Source organism: Heptranchias perlo, chromosome 39, assembly GCF_035084215.1.
Source record: "Heptranchias perlo isolate sHepPer1 chromosome 39, sHepPer1.hap1, whole genome shotgun sequence".
NCBI classification, from domain to species: domain Eukaryota; kingdom Metazoa; phylum Chordata; class Chondrichthyes; order Hexanchiformes; family Hexanchidae; genus Heptranchias; species Heptranchias perlo.
The window spans coordinates 10,269,110-10,286,930 of record NC_090363.1 but is presented as its reverse complement, the minus strand read 5'-3'; the positions used below and the strand labels follow the sequence as shown (position 1 = coordinate 10,286,930).

At 45.6% G+C, this 17,821-nt stretch overlaps 1 protein-coding gene and 1 long non-coding RNA gene across 2 annotated transcripts in view; one reads left to right on the top strand and one right to left on the bottom strand.

Moving 5' to 3' along the window:
* Positions 1-17,821, bottom strand: part of LOC137304996 (uncharacterized) — a 59,796-nt gene that overhangs the window by 26,157 nt on the left and 15,818 nt on the right. Inside the window, 2 exon segments of the mRNA XM_067973768.1 lie at positions 7,529-7,611; positions 9,936-10,043. Of these exon segments, the coding sequence (XP_067829869.1) occupies positions 7,529-7,611; positions 9,936-10,043 (191 nt within the window).
* Positions 3,715-16,917, top strand: LOC137305228 (uncharacterized). Its single transcript, XR_010958687.1, has 3 exons — positions 3,715-3,807; positions 7,531-7,643; positions 12,786-16,917. It is a non-coding gene; the product is annotated as an uncharacterized lncRNA (long non-coding RNA).

Below are 17,821 nucleotides of genomic sequence, written 5' to 3'. Positions count from 1 at the left end.
TAATAGCAGAATTTGCTATGAAATGTCCTTGATTATTTCACACACCTTTCAAGGGCGTAAAACAGCGAGTAACTTCAGACCCCCAAAACGATCGGGGTAATTCACCGGCGGGGGGAGAGCAGGTAGTGCAAGGAGAGTGGGGTGGCTTCGTCCCACCGTTACACACCCCGCCCGCAGTTCTGTTGAAAGCAATGGAATTGAATATCGGGCAGGGCGTGTAACAGGCGGGGATATATCGGGTGGGGAGGGCGATGGCACACTGCCCAGGGACGGTTTTCTATCCCATCAGGTGTCTTGTTATCATTTGGTTTTCACCCAAGTCGTTGAGTTCCTTGCTATTGAACGCCAATGGAAATCAGGCCCGATATCATGTGGCGCTGGGTTCTTAACATGATTACGTTTCTTGGTTCGATATCAAAGGCCGGAATTTCCCCCAGGCTTCCCGCCAAGGGTGGGGCTTCCCAGGGTAATTTATCAAGCAATCCTGAGTGCACTGATCTTAATCCTACATCCACTGACATTTCTGCAAGGGGAGATGGGGCCTTGGTTTAACGATCATCTGAAAGACGGTACCTCCGACAGTGCAGCACTCCCTCGATACTGCATTAGGGTGTCAACTTAGATTTATGTGCTTTAGTCCGTGGGACTTGAACTCACAACCTTCATGATTTGGAGCCAAGGGTGCTACCCACTGAGCCACTGCTGACACCTGACATCTGTCTTGGTATCAACGAGGTAATTTTAACCTAACTCACCACAGGATTGGGTGCAACGCTGGTTTAACATCCCACTCGATTTTACTCCCCGTTGAAGTCAATGTAAAACCAATGTCACACCCGATCGCGTCATTTTCCCCACAGGTGAGTTTGGTGAAAATTACCCCCCCCCAGGTTTCAGGAAGCCTCGACTTTTGACAATAATTGGACAATAGAAGTTTAAAAAAAATGATGTTCATTTTAGCAACTCTAATATAATGCGCTAGTTAGACACCATCTGGAGAACTGCGTTCAGTTCTGGGCACCGCACCTCAGGAAGGATATACTGGCCTTGGCGGGGATGCAGTGCAGATTCACCAGAATTATGAGGACAGGTTGCATAGACTTGGCTTGTATTCCCTTGAGTATAGAAGATTAAGGGGTGATCTAATTGAGGTGTTTAAGATGATTAAAGGATTTGATAGGGTGAATGGAGAGAAACTATTTCCTCTGGTGGGGGGAGTCCAGAACAAGAGGGGGCATAACCTTAAAATTAGAGCCAGGCCGTTCAGGGGTGGTGCCAGGAAGCATTTCTTCACACAAAGGGGAGTGGAAATCTGGAACTCTCCCCCCCGCAAAATGCTGTCAACTGAAAATTTCATAAGTGAGATTGGTAGATTTTTGTCAGGCCAGGGTATTAAGGGTTACGGAACCCACGCAGGTAGATGGAGTTAAGATACAAGTCAGCCATGATCTAATTGAATGGCGGAACAGGTTTGAGGGGCTGAATGGCCTACTCTCATTCCTATTTTGCTGGAATTAACCGTATCCGTGAATACGTAATTGACCAAACTCTATCTTTGACGTATTTCTTAGATACAATACGTGTGCATAATATCTAGATACCATTAAGGTTACATAAAGATGGCACATCGCCAGGTACTATTCAGTGCAAATTTCCCTCCCAGTAAACAGGAAGCAAATTGACATTTTTAAACAGCGTTCGCAGACACCAAACACTTCGACCGACTTCGGAGGAAGGCTCAGAAATGGCTACTAATCTAGACAGAGATTTAACTTGTTCCATTTGCCTGGATGTTTATCAAGACCCTGTGCTGCTAAGATGCGGCCACAATTTCTGCAGAGTCTGCATATTAAGACTGGTAGAAGAATCGGAGCAGATATCGTGCCCGCAATGCCGAGCAGCGCTCGAGGAGGATTCGCTTTACCCTAACCTGCAGCTGGCGAACGTTATAGTCGACGTGCAGGAGCTCCGTGCTCATATTCGAACGCGGGCTGACAGCCTCCAATGTGTCAGACATGGAGAAAGCCTGAAACTGTTCTGCCGGGACGACAAGCAGCCGGCTTGTTTGATTTGTGCGCTCTCCAGGGATCACAAAGGCCACACTTGCGTACCGAAAGAAGACGCCTTTAAGGAATGCAAGGTAATGTATAGGGAGTACCGACTTCTACTAATGGGTGCTGTTCATAAGAACCTTGTAGGTTTTAATGATATCACCTGTGCGCGTTTAGGGGGTGATTTTAACCCCCAAGAACGGGCGGGTTGGGGGCGGGCGGGCGGGAGTTGAAAATAGTTGTTTTTTGGGTCGCGACCGCAACCCGGCTTTATTTCCGGGTTTAACGTCGGCACGTAAAAGTACAGGTTTCCCACTGGGAATGCGAAGTCCGAAAATTTTGGGGCTGCAACTCCAAAAAACCCAACAATTTTCAACTCCCACCCGCCCCCAACCCGCCCGTTCTTGGAGGTTAAAATCCCCCCCCTCCCCTTAAGCCGACTTTGATTCGGTTTTGGAAGGTCCCGCTCGAACCCTCTCCTACAATCCGACCCCTGGTGGAGTTCCGTCTCAGCGCTTCCTGACGCAGTCAGGGTGCGAACAGCCAGGGAATTCCACATCCAGCCCCTAGATTTGCCACCGTTAATTTTAATTCGGGAACGCTAGGGCATAAAATCACTTCTCCTGCGTTGATGTGTTCAGTCTGGTACCCCTGAACGCCCTCTGGGATGCTTTCAATCCCCCAAGCCGCAATTTCAGCTTTAAATTAAAGGCTGCCGATCTCTCGCTGGAGAAAACTCTGCGGAACTTCCAGGCGTGTCTATTAAAGCACCTTTAAGGAAGTATCCAATTAAATCAATTCTGTTCAATGCCAACCGTACAGTAACAATCACCAAACATTGTGCGTTTGTGGGTTGATTTTAAGACTCTGAGGGTGCATTTATAAATTTAATGTGGATGAAATGTGTTTTCCTGGATGCGATGTCAAACACCCCATAGGGGTAATTTTACCCTAAATCATCACACCGTCCAATATTGCTCTTCATCCATTTCAACTTGGCTTGTATTCCGTTGAGTATAGACGGGTCGATGGGTGATCAAATCGAGGTATTTCAAATTATTAAGTGATTCAATAAGGTAGACATGGAGAAACTATTTCCTCTGGTGGGGGAGTCCAAAACATTGGGGGCACAATCTTAAAATTAGAGCTAGGCCGTTCAGAGTGAAATCAGGAAGCAGTTTTCCACGCAAAGGGTTCATGGAAATCTGGAATGCGTTCCCCCAAAAGGCTGTGGATACTGGGGGACATTTGGAGCTTTCAAAACCTGAGACTGATAGATTTTTGTTAAGTGAGGGTATTGAAGGATAGCGGAGCAAAGCAAACCAACAGAGTTGAGTTAATAGACCATCATGACCCAATTTGTTGGTGGAATAGGCTCGAGGGGCTGAATGGCCTTCTCCTGTTCCTAATTTTAACTTAACTCAACGGGCGGGATGCCCACGTGATCGGGTGGAACGCTGGTTTTACACCCTGCCCAATATCACCCTCCATTAACATCGACAGGGTAGCACCCGATCGTGTCAGTTTCCCAAGGTACCAGTTGGGTTAAAATTGCCTCCTCCCAGTTCGTTCCCCGACTAAAATCAATGCACAACGACCATTTCTGGATAGAAACAAATCGTTTTCCAGTTTAACATAGTCCGACCTGTGCGTTTTAAAAGAGACACTGGAATGCTCGATTACATTGCTGGAGGAGAAGCTGAGAGAGTGGACAACAATTCGCATGTCACAGGGAAAGGAGATTTCGAACTTGTTGGTGAGTCTCTGAAGAATGTTGTGCACAGCAATCTCTAGAAGCTAATTATTTCCCATTGTGCGCTGTAATTATTTCTGACCCTTTATTTAACGCGTAGAGCATAAAAATTCGCCTACGGACGGAAGCGTAAGACGGGCGTGAGCGCAGCGGCCACCCGTGACGCGCCCCGCTCAATACTCAGTCCCGTTGCGGTCAACGCAATGAAATATCGCGGGGGAGCGTGACAAGAGGTGGATTCGATACGGCCCATTTTGGACTACCAAGCGAGACCAAATTCTACCCCGCAATTTCTGGCTAACGCTCTCGGGGGTGAAATTCGATTTTGTTGGGTGGCACAAAACCAGTGATGGCGGATGGGCAATTTTAACCTAACCCACCCGTCGGGAAACTGACGCATTCTGGTGCAAACACGTCACCTGATTCTATTCTCCATTGAAGTCAGTGGAGAATAATATTGGGCGGAGTGTGAAACCAATGGTCCACCCCATCCCATGGGCATCCCATCCAACAAGTTAGGTGGAAATTACCCCTGGTATCTCTCCAACCCCTCGCTGGGTGAGGGGACAGTCCCCTTGCTCAGAAATAGGTGGAAAGTAAGATTTGTTTCCCTGTGGGCTCCAATTACACAATCTGCTCAAATTCACTTCCTAATTCATCAATTTTCTATTTTACACACACATCACACGATTAACGACCAAGAATGAACTGATTCAATGCTAAGACTGTCGTGCACCATTGGCGGCCGTGCCTTCAGCTGCCTCGGCCCTAAGCTCTGGAATTCCCTCCCTAAACCTCTCCCCCTCTCTACCTCTCTCTCCTCCTTTAAGACGCTCCTTAAAACCTATCTCGTTGTCCAAGCTTTTGGTCACCTGTCCTAATATCTCCTTATGTGGCTCGGCGTCAAATTTTGCGTGACAATCGCTCCTGTGCAGCACCTTGGGACGTTTTACTACATTAAAGGCGCTATATAAATGCAGGTTGTCGTTGTTGTAAATGTTGGTTTGGTTGGAGTGGTTAAAATGTGTTCAACAATTAGCCACAGGCATATAAAGTTAGGAATGAGAACAGAATTTAAATTGATTTAATGACGAGAGAATTGTGTGTATGGAATCGGTAACAACAACTTGGCTTAGATGGAAGTCATCAGTTCACTGGCGATTGATCGGAGTGTTTAAAATGTTAAAATGATTCGATAGGGAAGCACTTTTCCACACAAAGGGTAAAAGAAATCGGGAACCCTCTCCCTCAAAAGGCTGTGGAGTTCAGGAATATATATTTGGAGTGCAGTAATGTATATTTAGGGTTCAGTAATATATATTTGGAGTGCAGTAATATATATTTAGGGTTCAGTAATATATATTTGGAGTGCAGTAATATATATTTGGAGTGCAGTAATATATATTTGGAGTGCAGTAATATATATTTAGGGTTCAGGAATATATATTTGGAGTGCAGTAATATATATTTGGAGTGCAGTAATATATATTTAGGGTTCAGTAATATATATTTAGGGTTCAGTAATATATATTTGGAGTGCAGTAATATATATTTAGGGTTCAGTAATATATATTTAGGGTTCAGTAATATATATTTGGAGTGCAGTAATATATATTTGGAGTGCAGTAATATATATTTGGAGTGCAGTAATATATATTTAGGGTTCAGTAATATATATTTGGAGTGCAGTAATATATATTTAGGGTTCAGTAATATATATTTGGAGTGCAGTAATATATATTTAGGGTTCAGTAATATATATTTGGAGTGCAGTAATATATATTTAGGGTTCAGTAATATATATTTGGAGTGCAGTAATATATATTTGGAGTGCAGTAATATATATTTGGAGTGCAGTAATATATATTTAGGGTTCAGTAATATATATTTAGGGTTCAGTAATATATATTTAGGGTTCAGTAATATATATTTGGAGTTCCCGCTGACGTTACCGCGGGAGGTCGGGACTCATTCCGCGGAAATCCTATTCCCTAATCGTTTTCCTTTACTGGCCATTTGCCATTTAATGCCAGCGTGAAACCTTTGAATTGCGTCTGCTTTCAAATATCTAACTTATTTGCCCAATTGTCCTCCCTCGGCCTGTTATATTTTGATTAGGCAGTCAGGATCAATTCTAAGTATTGCTGCCATATTAGGAAAATTGCAGAACTGGCTAATCTCCTACTATCTGAAAAATGTTTCTTTCCCACTATTGTAACCCCTCTTCCTTCAGAATTTGGTCAGAGGCCTTGTTACAATCCATGCAACATCATACACATTACTATCCAAGTATGTTATTTTGTTGTCAAAAAAAATTAAACATTTTTAAAATCGGTAGGGTGTTACGATTATTGCTTTTACTCGTTAAATGCACTTGGTGCGGGGTGCCCATTGAGAACAAAATATCAGCCCGACCTCCAAAACCGCGGGTAGCTTATCAGAGATCGCAGGTGACTTTTCTTCTAACTTGCGTTATCGGTGGCGGCAGGCGGAAAATCGCGGCCAGTGCTTCTCCGAGAAGCTATCGGCTGCTTGCAGGGCCCCGTTGATGCCAAGGCCTGAAAAGTAGTGTATAAATGGGGGGCTACTTCAATATCGGCCATTTTGCACTGAAAGGGTTAGATGAAGTAGGGAGTGAAGAGGAGGCTTGTGTGGAGTATAAACACTGTCATGGACCTGTTGGGCCGAATGGCCTGTTTCTGTGCTGTACATTCTATGAATGGAATCAGGAGCGGGAAGTCTGATTGGTTTTCACCCGTAGGGGTGTTAAGGCCGACCAAACACCCCTACCATTGGTTCATTCCTTCTTAGCCCAGGGTGGACCAATCTACTCTGAAAATAATGATCTAGCACAGTGCCTTTTAGCGGCTTTGAATTTTATTTTTTATTCGTTCATGGGGTGTGGGCGTCGCTGGTGAGGCCAGCATTTATTGCCCATCCCTAATGGCCCTTGAGAAGGTGGTGGTGAGCCGCCTTCTTGAACCGCTGCAGTCCGTGTGGTGACGGTTCTCCCACAGTGCTGTTAGGAAGGGAGTTCCAGGATTTTGACCCAGCGACGATGAAGGAACGGCGATATATTTCCAAGTCGGGATGGTGTGTGACTTGGAGGGAAACGTGCAGGTGGTGTTGTTCCCATGTGCCTGCTGCCCTTGTCCTTCTAGGTGGTAGAGGTCGCGGGTTCGGGAGGTGCTGCCGAAGAAGCCTTGGCGAGTTGCTGCAGTGACAGCATAAATTATATGGCAATTTTTTTTTTGCAATCGGCCATTGCCTACAACGATGTGGACATTTGTGTTGCTTCGCCAGTTAGCAGGAGAGGTGGGACGGGCAGGATGCAATTTTCAGTCAGAAGTTAGGCAGTTCTGCCCATTTTACTGCCAACTTAAGTATAACTGCATGCCACAGACATCCAGGGCCAGGTACGGGGAAGCGGGAATGTGCTGCTGATAATTTCCAGTCCCCTGCAAGGGAAGGGGGAGCTTTGGCGGGGGTTGTAACAAAGAAGTGCCACAGTAATATCACAAAATTACCACGATACGACATTTGAAACAGAGGCTGAAGCAAACTAGCAGCGCAGTACGGCTTTGTAATTTCGGAGCCCAAAGTCTTCAGCACAGAAAAGTCACATAGGGAGAAGTTTGGTAAGGAAGTAGATAAAATATATCAGCATCATGTTATTGTTTAATTTCTTCCTAAAGATTTCAACCCAGTGATTTTTGTATATTACAGATCTGAAGCAGTGTATGATCCACTTTTGAATAGCCCAACTTGCAATTTGGATGAATTTTCTGGCCCTCTCCAGTATCGAACCTGGAAACAGATGAAGAGTATCATCAAATCTGGTTAATTTAACGTTATGATTTCTCTTCGCCTCGATTATAAGTGCTTCGTTACGTTTCGTGCAAAGTTTCTTAAAGGGATATGCTTTATTTCCGGGTTTAACTCGGGCGCGTAAAAGTCCAGGCTTCCCACTGGGGAATGCAAAGTCCGAAAATTTTGCAGTTGCGACCCAAAAAACCCAACTATTTTCAACTCCCACCCGCTCCCAACCCACCCGTTCTTGGGATTTAAAATCACCCCCTTGGTTTCGCCTTCACTGGTTTACTGAGGATGTAAACTGGACATGAGTGGGGATGCCCCGTGTTACCACACGGGACGCCTGTTATGCGCACTGCTCGGTATTCGGTTCCACTGACTTGAAGCGCTGAATATTATTTGTGTCGTACAACGGGCGGCAAAAGTGTTTCCGCCTGTTTTGCATCCCTGCCCATGTCCGATTTTGGCGCCACCAGGGAGAGTTATTTCTTCCGTACTGCCTTGTGTGTTGAGAGTAGAAGAATGCCCCTTTCTAAGCCCTCGGTCGATATGTATTCAGCACGAGTCGAACCAAATCGAAGGCAGAACTGTCTGCGACACCGCGCCACCAGATGGGGCTTCTGTGTGCAGCCGGCAGCTTACCGGAAAACCGTAAGTGTCTAATTGGGGAAAATGGCCCATTGAAACTCTCCAATGGCGTGGGGGTCTCAGAAAATTCCAATTGCCTCTTGGCTGATAATTATCTCCCACCAGCTCTTCCAAAAGACGAGCGGAGTCTCATTGGCGAAACAAATCTGCTGTTATTTATCAAATCTTTGGTAACGAGCTTCCAGAGAAAGACATAGCAGCAGTTAAATTGGACAAGGCCAATAATTGGGCGCGGGTAGCGCGATCCACGACAAGTCTGTGCCTGGTGATTCCTGCGCGGACAGGATGAGACATTCGTCCGGCCTGACAGCAACGTTAAAAACCAGGCCTGATACGAGGATTCAAGGAAATGCGCACCTTCCACCAGCAGGGGGAGCCCGAATCAGTTAAAGGGAGGATGTTGAAAGGTAGCCGGTACCTGTCATTTGCTGAAAATAACAGTCTGCTGTCTGCACAGAGTCTGAATGGAGATTAGACATCGCACACGTAAAACACAAATGCAGGTCCCGTCTCTGCGTTTACAAACTGAGTTATATTAAAACATTGAATAAAGGTTGCACACTACTAAATCCCAAATGCTCCAATCTGCACACCAGACCTCACCAATCTGCCGATCTGAGTTTGTACCAGGCCTGCGAGAGAGCATGCATCAAGGTTCTCTGCTGATGCACTCGAGACCTTGGGTGCAAGAGGTGGACAGAAGGAGGGACATCCTATATCCACAGGGGGGGCGGGGGGCAAGAGGCCCTCCAGACATATACTCAAAATGCAGTGGGAGGCAGTAGGGGATGAAATCAATGCCAAGTGTATAGCACCACAAACATGGATGCAGTGCAGGAAGAAGTTCAATGCTTTGACATGAGTGGTCAAGGTGAGTGAGATCAACTGTCAAGTAGTGTCTCCTACCAACTGCACCACACACTACACCCCCATCACCCACATACCCATAAACTCTTTCAATCAGTACTCAACTCTTCCAATCTGATGCTTCCTCTCACCCTTACACATTACCACTGTTGCAAGCTGCCGACCCACAACTCACAGGCCACACACACTGGCAGCTATTCAACCATGACAAGCACATCACCCAGACACAAGTCTCACTTCCTTGTAGGAGAAGGTGGCGCACATCATGAGGCAGCAAGTGTCAGTGGCATTTAGCCCCTCGAGCCTGTTCCACCATTCAGTGAGATCATGGTTGACCTGTGACCTAACTCCATATACCCGCCTTAGCCCCATATCCCTTAATACCCTTGGTTCACAAGCATCTGTCAATCTCGGATTTAAAATTCACAATTGAGTTAGCATCAATTGCCGTTCGCAGAAGAGCTTCCCAAACTTCTCCCAACCTTTGCGTGTAGAAGCATTTCCTAACTTCACTCCTGCACGTCCTGGCTCTAAATGTTAGGCTATGTCCCCTCGTCCTAGTATTCAAGTATAGGAGACCTCCAAAAACAGTTACAAATGCATCAGCAGCCAGAAGCAATAATCCATCTGTAAATCCTGCTTGGTCCCTTTAAATAGCGCTGGTGGGGGGTCCTCCAGGCACTCTAAGACATGTTCAGCTGGTCGTGGTTAAGACGTTGAGTTGAGCGTTAAGTTCCAAAATGGCGTGTGTCCCTTTAAATCAGCATCGCACACTGATTGTATGCATTTTCTCCTTACCTTACATGCGGCCGGTGTTCGACCTCTGCGCCTGCGCTAATACTATACCAAGATGGCGTCTGGCGCACGTCACGCTAGAGACGTGCGTGCACAGCCAAGATGCCATCTTGGCACTGCGAGAGGCCGCGTAGCACCAGAACAACGGGCGCTGGATGGCCCAATTTCTAACCCAGCGGATTTTTCACTGGGACATATTAAACCTGATGATAGGAATCAGTGCTGTGCTAGAATTAGCTTCACCGAGCATAATGATCACTCGATTGTAGGGAACATAATTTCAAAATTTCATGATAACAGAAGGAGGGGTTTTTTTGGCAAATGACGAGGGAACTGCAAAAGACTTCAGGGGGACGTAGACAGGTTAACAGAAGTGACAGGCATGCTGCAAATGCAATTTATTGTGGAGAAGTAAGAGTTAATACATTTTGGAAAGCAATGTAAGGGATGGGAATGGTCACCCCAGGACAAGGTATTGAAGGGTGGGGAGCAGCAGAGAAATCCCAGGGGTTCAAATGCATATTTCCTTGAAAGCAAGAGTGGAAGTAGATGAGGCCAACAGCATTTTCAGTCTTATAATTAGAGGACTAGAGCACAAGAGCAAGGAGGCAATGATACATTTTTTAGCAAGCCAAGTAGCTTGGTGATGCAAAACTGAGCAAGAAGGTTTTTATTTACAGTGTGACAAATTATGGGGGCAGTTTCATAAAAAAGGGATTTCTAAATGAAAAAGTTGATATAAAAAGTGGGAAGAGGGAATAATATTTTATAGGCAGGAGGTGCAGGTGAAAGGTTTGTTAAATAATATAATGGGGCTTGATTGGAATTGCTTTTCTTGCCCAATATTCAGTGCTATCGAAGTCGTCACAAGCAACTGATACTGTTTTTGCTTCCCTGCCCATTATCTAAATTCTCCCCCATTATAGATAGAAATGGACACAATTTAAGGGGTGAAATTGGTCTTCAGCCACAGTGCGAAACAAGTGATAGTGAATCAGAAGCCTGTTTTACATCCTGCGTAATTTTCTCTTGCGAATAATGCAGTAAGAAAACCGAGTGGCACGTTCGCTCTCACACATTCTGTGCTGCCTTGGGAAAATCATTTTTGCCACCCATGCGCCTCTGTGAGGCACCTTCCTTCCAACGGTCCATGCGATGGCCCCAAATGTCTTAAACAACGTGAGGAGGGGCAGATTCCATGATAGGATAGATAGTACACGGAGGCAGAGTTTTGTCGTCACTGCCTGGCGTTAAGCGTCGCCTCGGTGGAGACGGGAAGAGTAATCTGGTGGAAGTATCACAAGTCGGTAACGGGTTGTCCTTTTATTAATTTCCCTTGGAGGATAATCAGTCGGGTTCTGGTAACCCCGATTTTAACTGAAGTTAAATCCATCGGGTAAAATGACAGGCAGACTTCTTGTTTCCTGTCCTGCCTTTATTTCATTGTTACAGTGCGATAAGTCGGATACAGTCAAGCCTAGGCACGAGCTCTTCAGACTGTACCCCTTACACGGCCAAAGTGTAGTTCCTTTATATTACCTTTTCCACATACTCTGGACATGCCGACCGAAATTTATCTAATGCAGAAAGATTGATTCGTCTCTGTCCGCCATTCCAACACCCCTTAAAACAAACTGGCTTTGGAACAGCCATTTCCCTACAATGATTTCGTGCCTTTGCTCACCTCAATGAGGTGTGAGCTTTCTCCCACCAGAGCTCGAGCTTGCATCGATCATTGTGTAGTGATGTGTGATTTCCCTGTATTTGATCGATCTTTGTTTCGTAGACCGACTCTGCCCATTTGTTGTTCACCAATTCAAAGCTAATTTTCTGACGTATACTTTTCCCGGGCTTTGAGTAAACCCAATTAGTATCTGTGCAATAGGAAGTCAATTGCCAGCAAGGACATTTCTTGACTTGTCTTTAGTTGGGTGGCTGTTCCACCATATCAGTCTTCACACTGTTTCTTTCTCTAATCCATGCCTATTCCGCCTGGAGTAAACTGGACTGGTTTGAGTCGGATACCCAATTTATGGTCCATTTTTACGCGTAAATGAAGTCCATCGAGCTAAAATCCTGCTGGGTGTAAATCGGACTTTTGACCCAAACCGGCCCTGTTCTGACCAGGCGGGTTTAGGTTAAGATTGGCTCTCTGGCTCTGACCACTCTGACAGATTTACCCATCTGTCCTCTGCCCACATGCTGCTTAAAGCCCAGGTGGTAAAGATAAAAATCATAGAATTATAGGGGGTAATCCTTAAAATTGCCCACATAGAATCATATAACAATGAAGGAGGCCATTCGGTCCATTGTGCCTGTGCTGGCTCTTTGAAAGATCTATCCCATTAGTCCCACTCTTTCCCCATAGCCCTGCAAATTTTTCCTTTTCAAGTATTTATCCAATTCCCTTTTGAAAGTTACTATTGAATCTGCTTCCACCGCCCGTTCAGGCAGCGCATTCCAGATCATAACAACTCGAAAAAATTCTCATCTCCCCCCTGGTTCTTTTGCAAATTATCTTAAGTCTGCGTCCTCTGGTTACTGACCCTCCTGCCACTGAAAAAAAGTTTCCCCTTATTCACTCGATCAAAACCTCTCATAATTTTGAACACCTCGATTAACCTTCTCTGCTCTAAGGAGAACGATCACAAATTCTTTTCTCTCTCCGCGGAACTAACGTCCCTCTTCCCTGGTATCATTCCAGTAAATCTCCTCTGCACCCTTGGTCTTGACACCTTAAAATCTGTGTATAAGGAACTAACTTGACAGGCAGAAAAAGACTTATCCCATCCCCTGCTCGCCCATATTCTTATGTTTAAAGAGAATATAAATGTCTAACTTATATCCAATCCTTACAGTTCCATCCGCACTACGTTTCGACCCAAGAACAGCAAATCCAATATCATGTGATGGAACAAAACTAACATTTTGTACGGACCCATTAAAGTTGCCGGATATCCCTGCGAGGTTTACCAACTACCTCAGTGTTGTTGCTTCAGTTGGCTTTAACTCAGGAATACATTACTGGGAGGTAAACGTCAGCAAAGACACTGATTGGTTTTTCGGCATCGGTTAACAGGAAGGTGTGTGTAACGATGAAGCCGGACCATGGATTTTGGACCATACGACATGAAACCGGAAAGAATTACTGGGCTTACGGGAATCAGAAAACCATCATCAACCCCGATCTCAACCTGGAAAAGACAGGCATTTACCTCGACTAGGAGAAAGGACAGTTGTCGTTTTATGATGCTGAAGACTTTTCACATATTCACATGTTCAACGACACATTCGTGGAGAAGCTTTATCCTTATTTTAGCATTGATGTGAACAAACACAATGTGGTAATGCCCTTAGAACTATTTCAGCTGAGGTTGTGAATCTCTCTGTTGATTGGGAGGTATTTACATAATTACAAAATTAACCTGGATGCTATACAGGTGATATCGCGTTGGCCGGCTGTTATACGGCTCGTTTAACGTTTGGTTCCATTGAAGGCGGGCGGTTAATACAATACCACCCGTTTAGAGCTAATGCACAAGACTAATTTCTAACTTTATGGATCGTAAACATTTTTTGTAAATGTTCCTATCATCAAAATGAAAATTGTTAGCTCTAGTTAATGAACCATTTTTCACTGTCAACATCAGCCAGTCATCTAGGTGACACTTGGAGGGTGATTTTAACCCCGAAAAACGGGTGGGTTGGGGAGCGGGTGGGAGTTGAAAATAGTTGTTTTTCGGGTGGTGACCGCAACCCGGCTTTATTTCCGGGTTTAATGTCGGTGTGTAAAAGTCCAGGCTTCCCACTGGAAATGCAAAGTCTGAAAATTTTGCGGTCGCGACCCAAAAAAACAACTATTTTCAGCTCCCGCCCCCAACCCCCCCCCCCCGTCCTTGGGGGTTAAAATCACCCCCTTGATGTGAGTTGGATAGAATATTAGACATTGATACATTGCTGTCTTCTTTATACTTGGGTATTATAGCAAAAAAGGTGAAACATGGAAAGTAATCACAATTTAACACTGGAGTAGACTATGGGCCATGAATATCCCCAAATATTATTACCAAACTATTTTTTCAGCAGTCACACCATCTGGTTGGAGGCTGAACCAGAGCCCAGTACCATCTTCTGGGAGAGCCCCACATTATGATTATATGTGGACTTTCACACGGAGGCCAATTCTCAACTCGCTGGCAAATTGATAACACAAATGCGTTGGTGCTCAGGAAATTTCCATGGGGTTCTCCTGGTCTCCCATCGTAACTGTGGCTGGAGACGGTGGAACTTCGCCAGAATTCATGTAAATGGCCATGCCACCTCTTAGGGGTTTCCACAAGTTCCACTGGAGTTAAGGGAGGGCGACTAGGAGAACCTCTGTGGGATTTGAAGTCACAATTTTCAGAACTGGTCATTTTAAAGAATTCATTCTGGGATGTGGGCACCGCCGGCAAGGCCGGGATTTATTGCCCATCCCTAGTTGCCCCTTGAGAAGATGGCGGGGGGCCTTCTTCGTGAACGCTGCAGTCCGTGTGGTGAAGGTTCTCCCACCGGGCTGTTGGGGAGGGAGTTCCAGGATTTTGACCCAGTGACGATGAAGGAATGGCGAATTATGTCCTGGTAGGGATGGTGTGTGACTTGGAGGGGAACGTGCAGGTGGTGTTGTTCCCATGTGCCTGCTGCCCTTGTCCTTCTAGGTGGTAGAGGTCGCGGGTTTGGGAGGTGCTGTCGAGGAAGCCTTGGCGAGTTGCTGCAGTGCATCCTGTGGATGGTCCACACTGCAGGGTGAGTGATAGCGATAAATCCAACCATGACATTCCATGCAGCAACATAGTTATGGCAGAAAACTGGCGGAATTCCCAGGAAATAATGTAAACCCAGTTTTCTGCTGTATACGCCATTTCCCAGACTTTTCCCAGCTCTTCCATCGACAGTCCTATGGAAATTCCAGGTGTACATGCTGGAGGACAAGGACCCAGTGGAGGTCGGAGGGATAGATGAGCTGGAATCTGGAACGGGGTAGCATGCAGGCGGTTTACTAGTGGACCATTTGGATTTAATGTACCCACCAAAGTCCGAGGAACAGAATGTCGAAGGAGTCAATCCAGGGCAATACCAACAGGTTTTCGGGATCAACAGGGATGGAAGGCTGCAAGGATAATGGGGTGACAAATTCACCAACAAAAATTGTTTGAAAGGTTAATAGGAATAAAAAGAAACTGCTGTACAGCCTTGGCAAGTTCAAAACAATGGAGGTAGAGGTAAACTCATCAAGATGTTAGCTTATTTTTATGTCACTTAATGTATGACCAATAAATCTGCAATTGGGGTGCAATATCTCTTGATTGTGAGTCCAAATAACAACCATTGGGGTAGATTTTAATTACCTGGGTCTATAATTGGTGGTGTAACTCATTTAAGCCAATGGAAATGAAAAGCAGGCGGTTTATATAGAGGGCGGCCGATTGGTAACGCCAGTTTTATGCCTGGGGCAAGTTGCAAATCTACCCCAGGATCTCGCGACCTCTCGTTGTAACTTGGGTGGGGCCCCTTAAAAACGGCCTAAATGGCCAAAACCGGCCAGGATGTATCATCGGCTTGTGTGACTTGGAATGCAAAACTCTAGGGTAATGTTTCTGTCAGAATGATTTGTGTTAGAGCCTGTTTTGGATTGAAAGAAACTTTCTGATTGTTCAGAATTCTGACTCTTTTCCTGCCACCGGAAAATGAGAAACCAGATATCTGCACCGGGCTATTATAGTTCAATGTCACCGCTGCTTCCTGGTCTCGTTTAATCTGACTTCAGACAAAAAAACTACATCCGTTAACTGGGTAATGGTATCTCTGTAGCCTCTAGCCCTACAACCCTCCGAGATCTCTGCACTCCTTCAATTGAGGCCTCTTGCACATCCCCGATTTTAATCCCTCCACGGCCGTGCCTTCAGCTGCCTGGGCCCTACTTCTCTCCCTAAACCTCTCCACCTCTCTCCCCTCCTTTAAGACACTCCTTAAAACCTACCTCTGTGGCCAAGCCTTTGGTCACCTGTCCTAATGTCGTCTTATGCGGCTCGGAGTCAAATTTGGTTTGGTAATCGCTCCCTCCTGATTTACTACGGACGTTTTACAACGTTAAAGGTGCTATATAAATGCAAGTTGTTGTTGTAACACCACGGACAATTTATTATTTATTAAATAAAAAGAAAGAAAACAATACCAGAAACACATAGATTTTTCACCAGCACTTCCTTATCAACACTTCCTGCGGGTGACACAAGTGATGTTCATTTCTTCTTGTTTCATTTAGTCTTTTTAGAATCAAACTGTGTGATATGGTTCTCATTCCCATTCACAATAAATACAACCAGTAGAAATTGGTTTGATATTTAACAATAGGATAGACGGAGTGGTAATTTTAAGCTAACTGGCAGGGCAGGAAACCCCGTGGGATCTCTCCGTTAAGAGTAAAATCGGGCGGGGTGTAAAACCAGGGTTGCACCCGGCGGGCAGGTTAGGTTAAAATTGCACCTCGCAATGCCCCCATGAACAAATGGCAATTGTTGATGTCTCAGCCTTGACGGTGAACTTAGCCAAGCAATTTGAAGCCGTCCAAATGTGACCGTCTCCTTACTGGACAACCACACTTTCCCGCAAACGTCACTGGATAAAAATTTCACCTTCTGGGTCCAGGGCCGGTGAGTCCAAATATCGTGCCCTGGCTGCCACTCTGGTTCAGATCAGCCAACTAAGCAAAGAGCAGGAATGGCAAAAGGGGTTGATCTGGCCTGTATGGTCCATGTACCCACTGCCTGTATTCCCTAAGCTATCAGTGGAGTCTCTCCTTGCATTGTTTTCACCAATATAATTAGACCATCATCTCATCTGCAATCCTGTGTGACATTCATGGCCAGGTGGGAAGTGATATACAACCATATTTTGTTTTCTAAATGTCTGAATCTCTCAATGTTAATAAATATTTTAGATCGTGCTGTACGGTTGAAAAAGTAAATCCTGCATCAGTTTCTGTGTTTAAGAATATTCTGTTTCCTTCATCAGCCACAAGGGGACAATCTGCGGCAGAAGATTTTGTCTGAATTTGGTAAATTACACTGATCAATTCGCTGATGATTGCACAGTGTTCAGTTCCATTCACAACCCCTCAGATAATGAAGCAGTCCGTGCCCGCATGCAGCAAGACCTGGATAACATCCAGGCTTGGGCTGATAAGTGGCAAGTAACATTTGCGCCAGACAAGTGCCAGGCAATGACCATCTCCAACAAGAGAGAGTCTAACCACCTCCCCTTGACATTCAACGGCATTACCATCGCCGAATCCCCCACCATCAACATCCTGGGGGGTCACCATTGACCAGAAACTTAACTGGACCAGCCACATAAATACTGTGGCTACAAGAGCAGGTCAGAGGCTGGGTATTCTGCGGCAAGTGACTCACCTCCTGACTCCCCAAAGCCTTTCCACCTTCTACAAGGCACAAGCCAGGAGTGTGATGGAATACTCTCCACTTGCCTGGATGAGTGCAGCTCCAACAACACTCAAGAAGCTCGACACCATCCAGGACAAAGCAGCCCGCTTGATTGGTACCCCATCCACCACCCTAAACATTCACTCCCTTCACCACCGGCGCACCGTGGCTGCAGTGTATACCATCCACAGGATGCACTGCAGCAACTTGCCAAGGCTTCTTTGACAGCACCTCCCAAACCCGCGACCTCTACCACCTAGAAGGACAAGAGCAGCAGGCACATGGGAACAACACCACCTGCACGTTCCCCTCCAAGTCACACACCATCCCGACTTGGAAATATATCGCCGTTCCTTCATCGTCGATGGGTCAAAATCCTGGAACTCCCTACCTAATGGCACTGCATCGCTCTC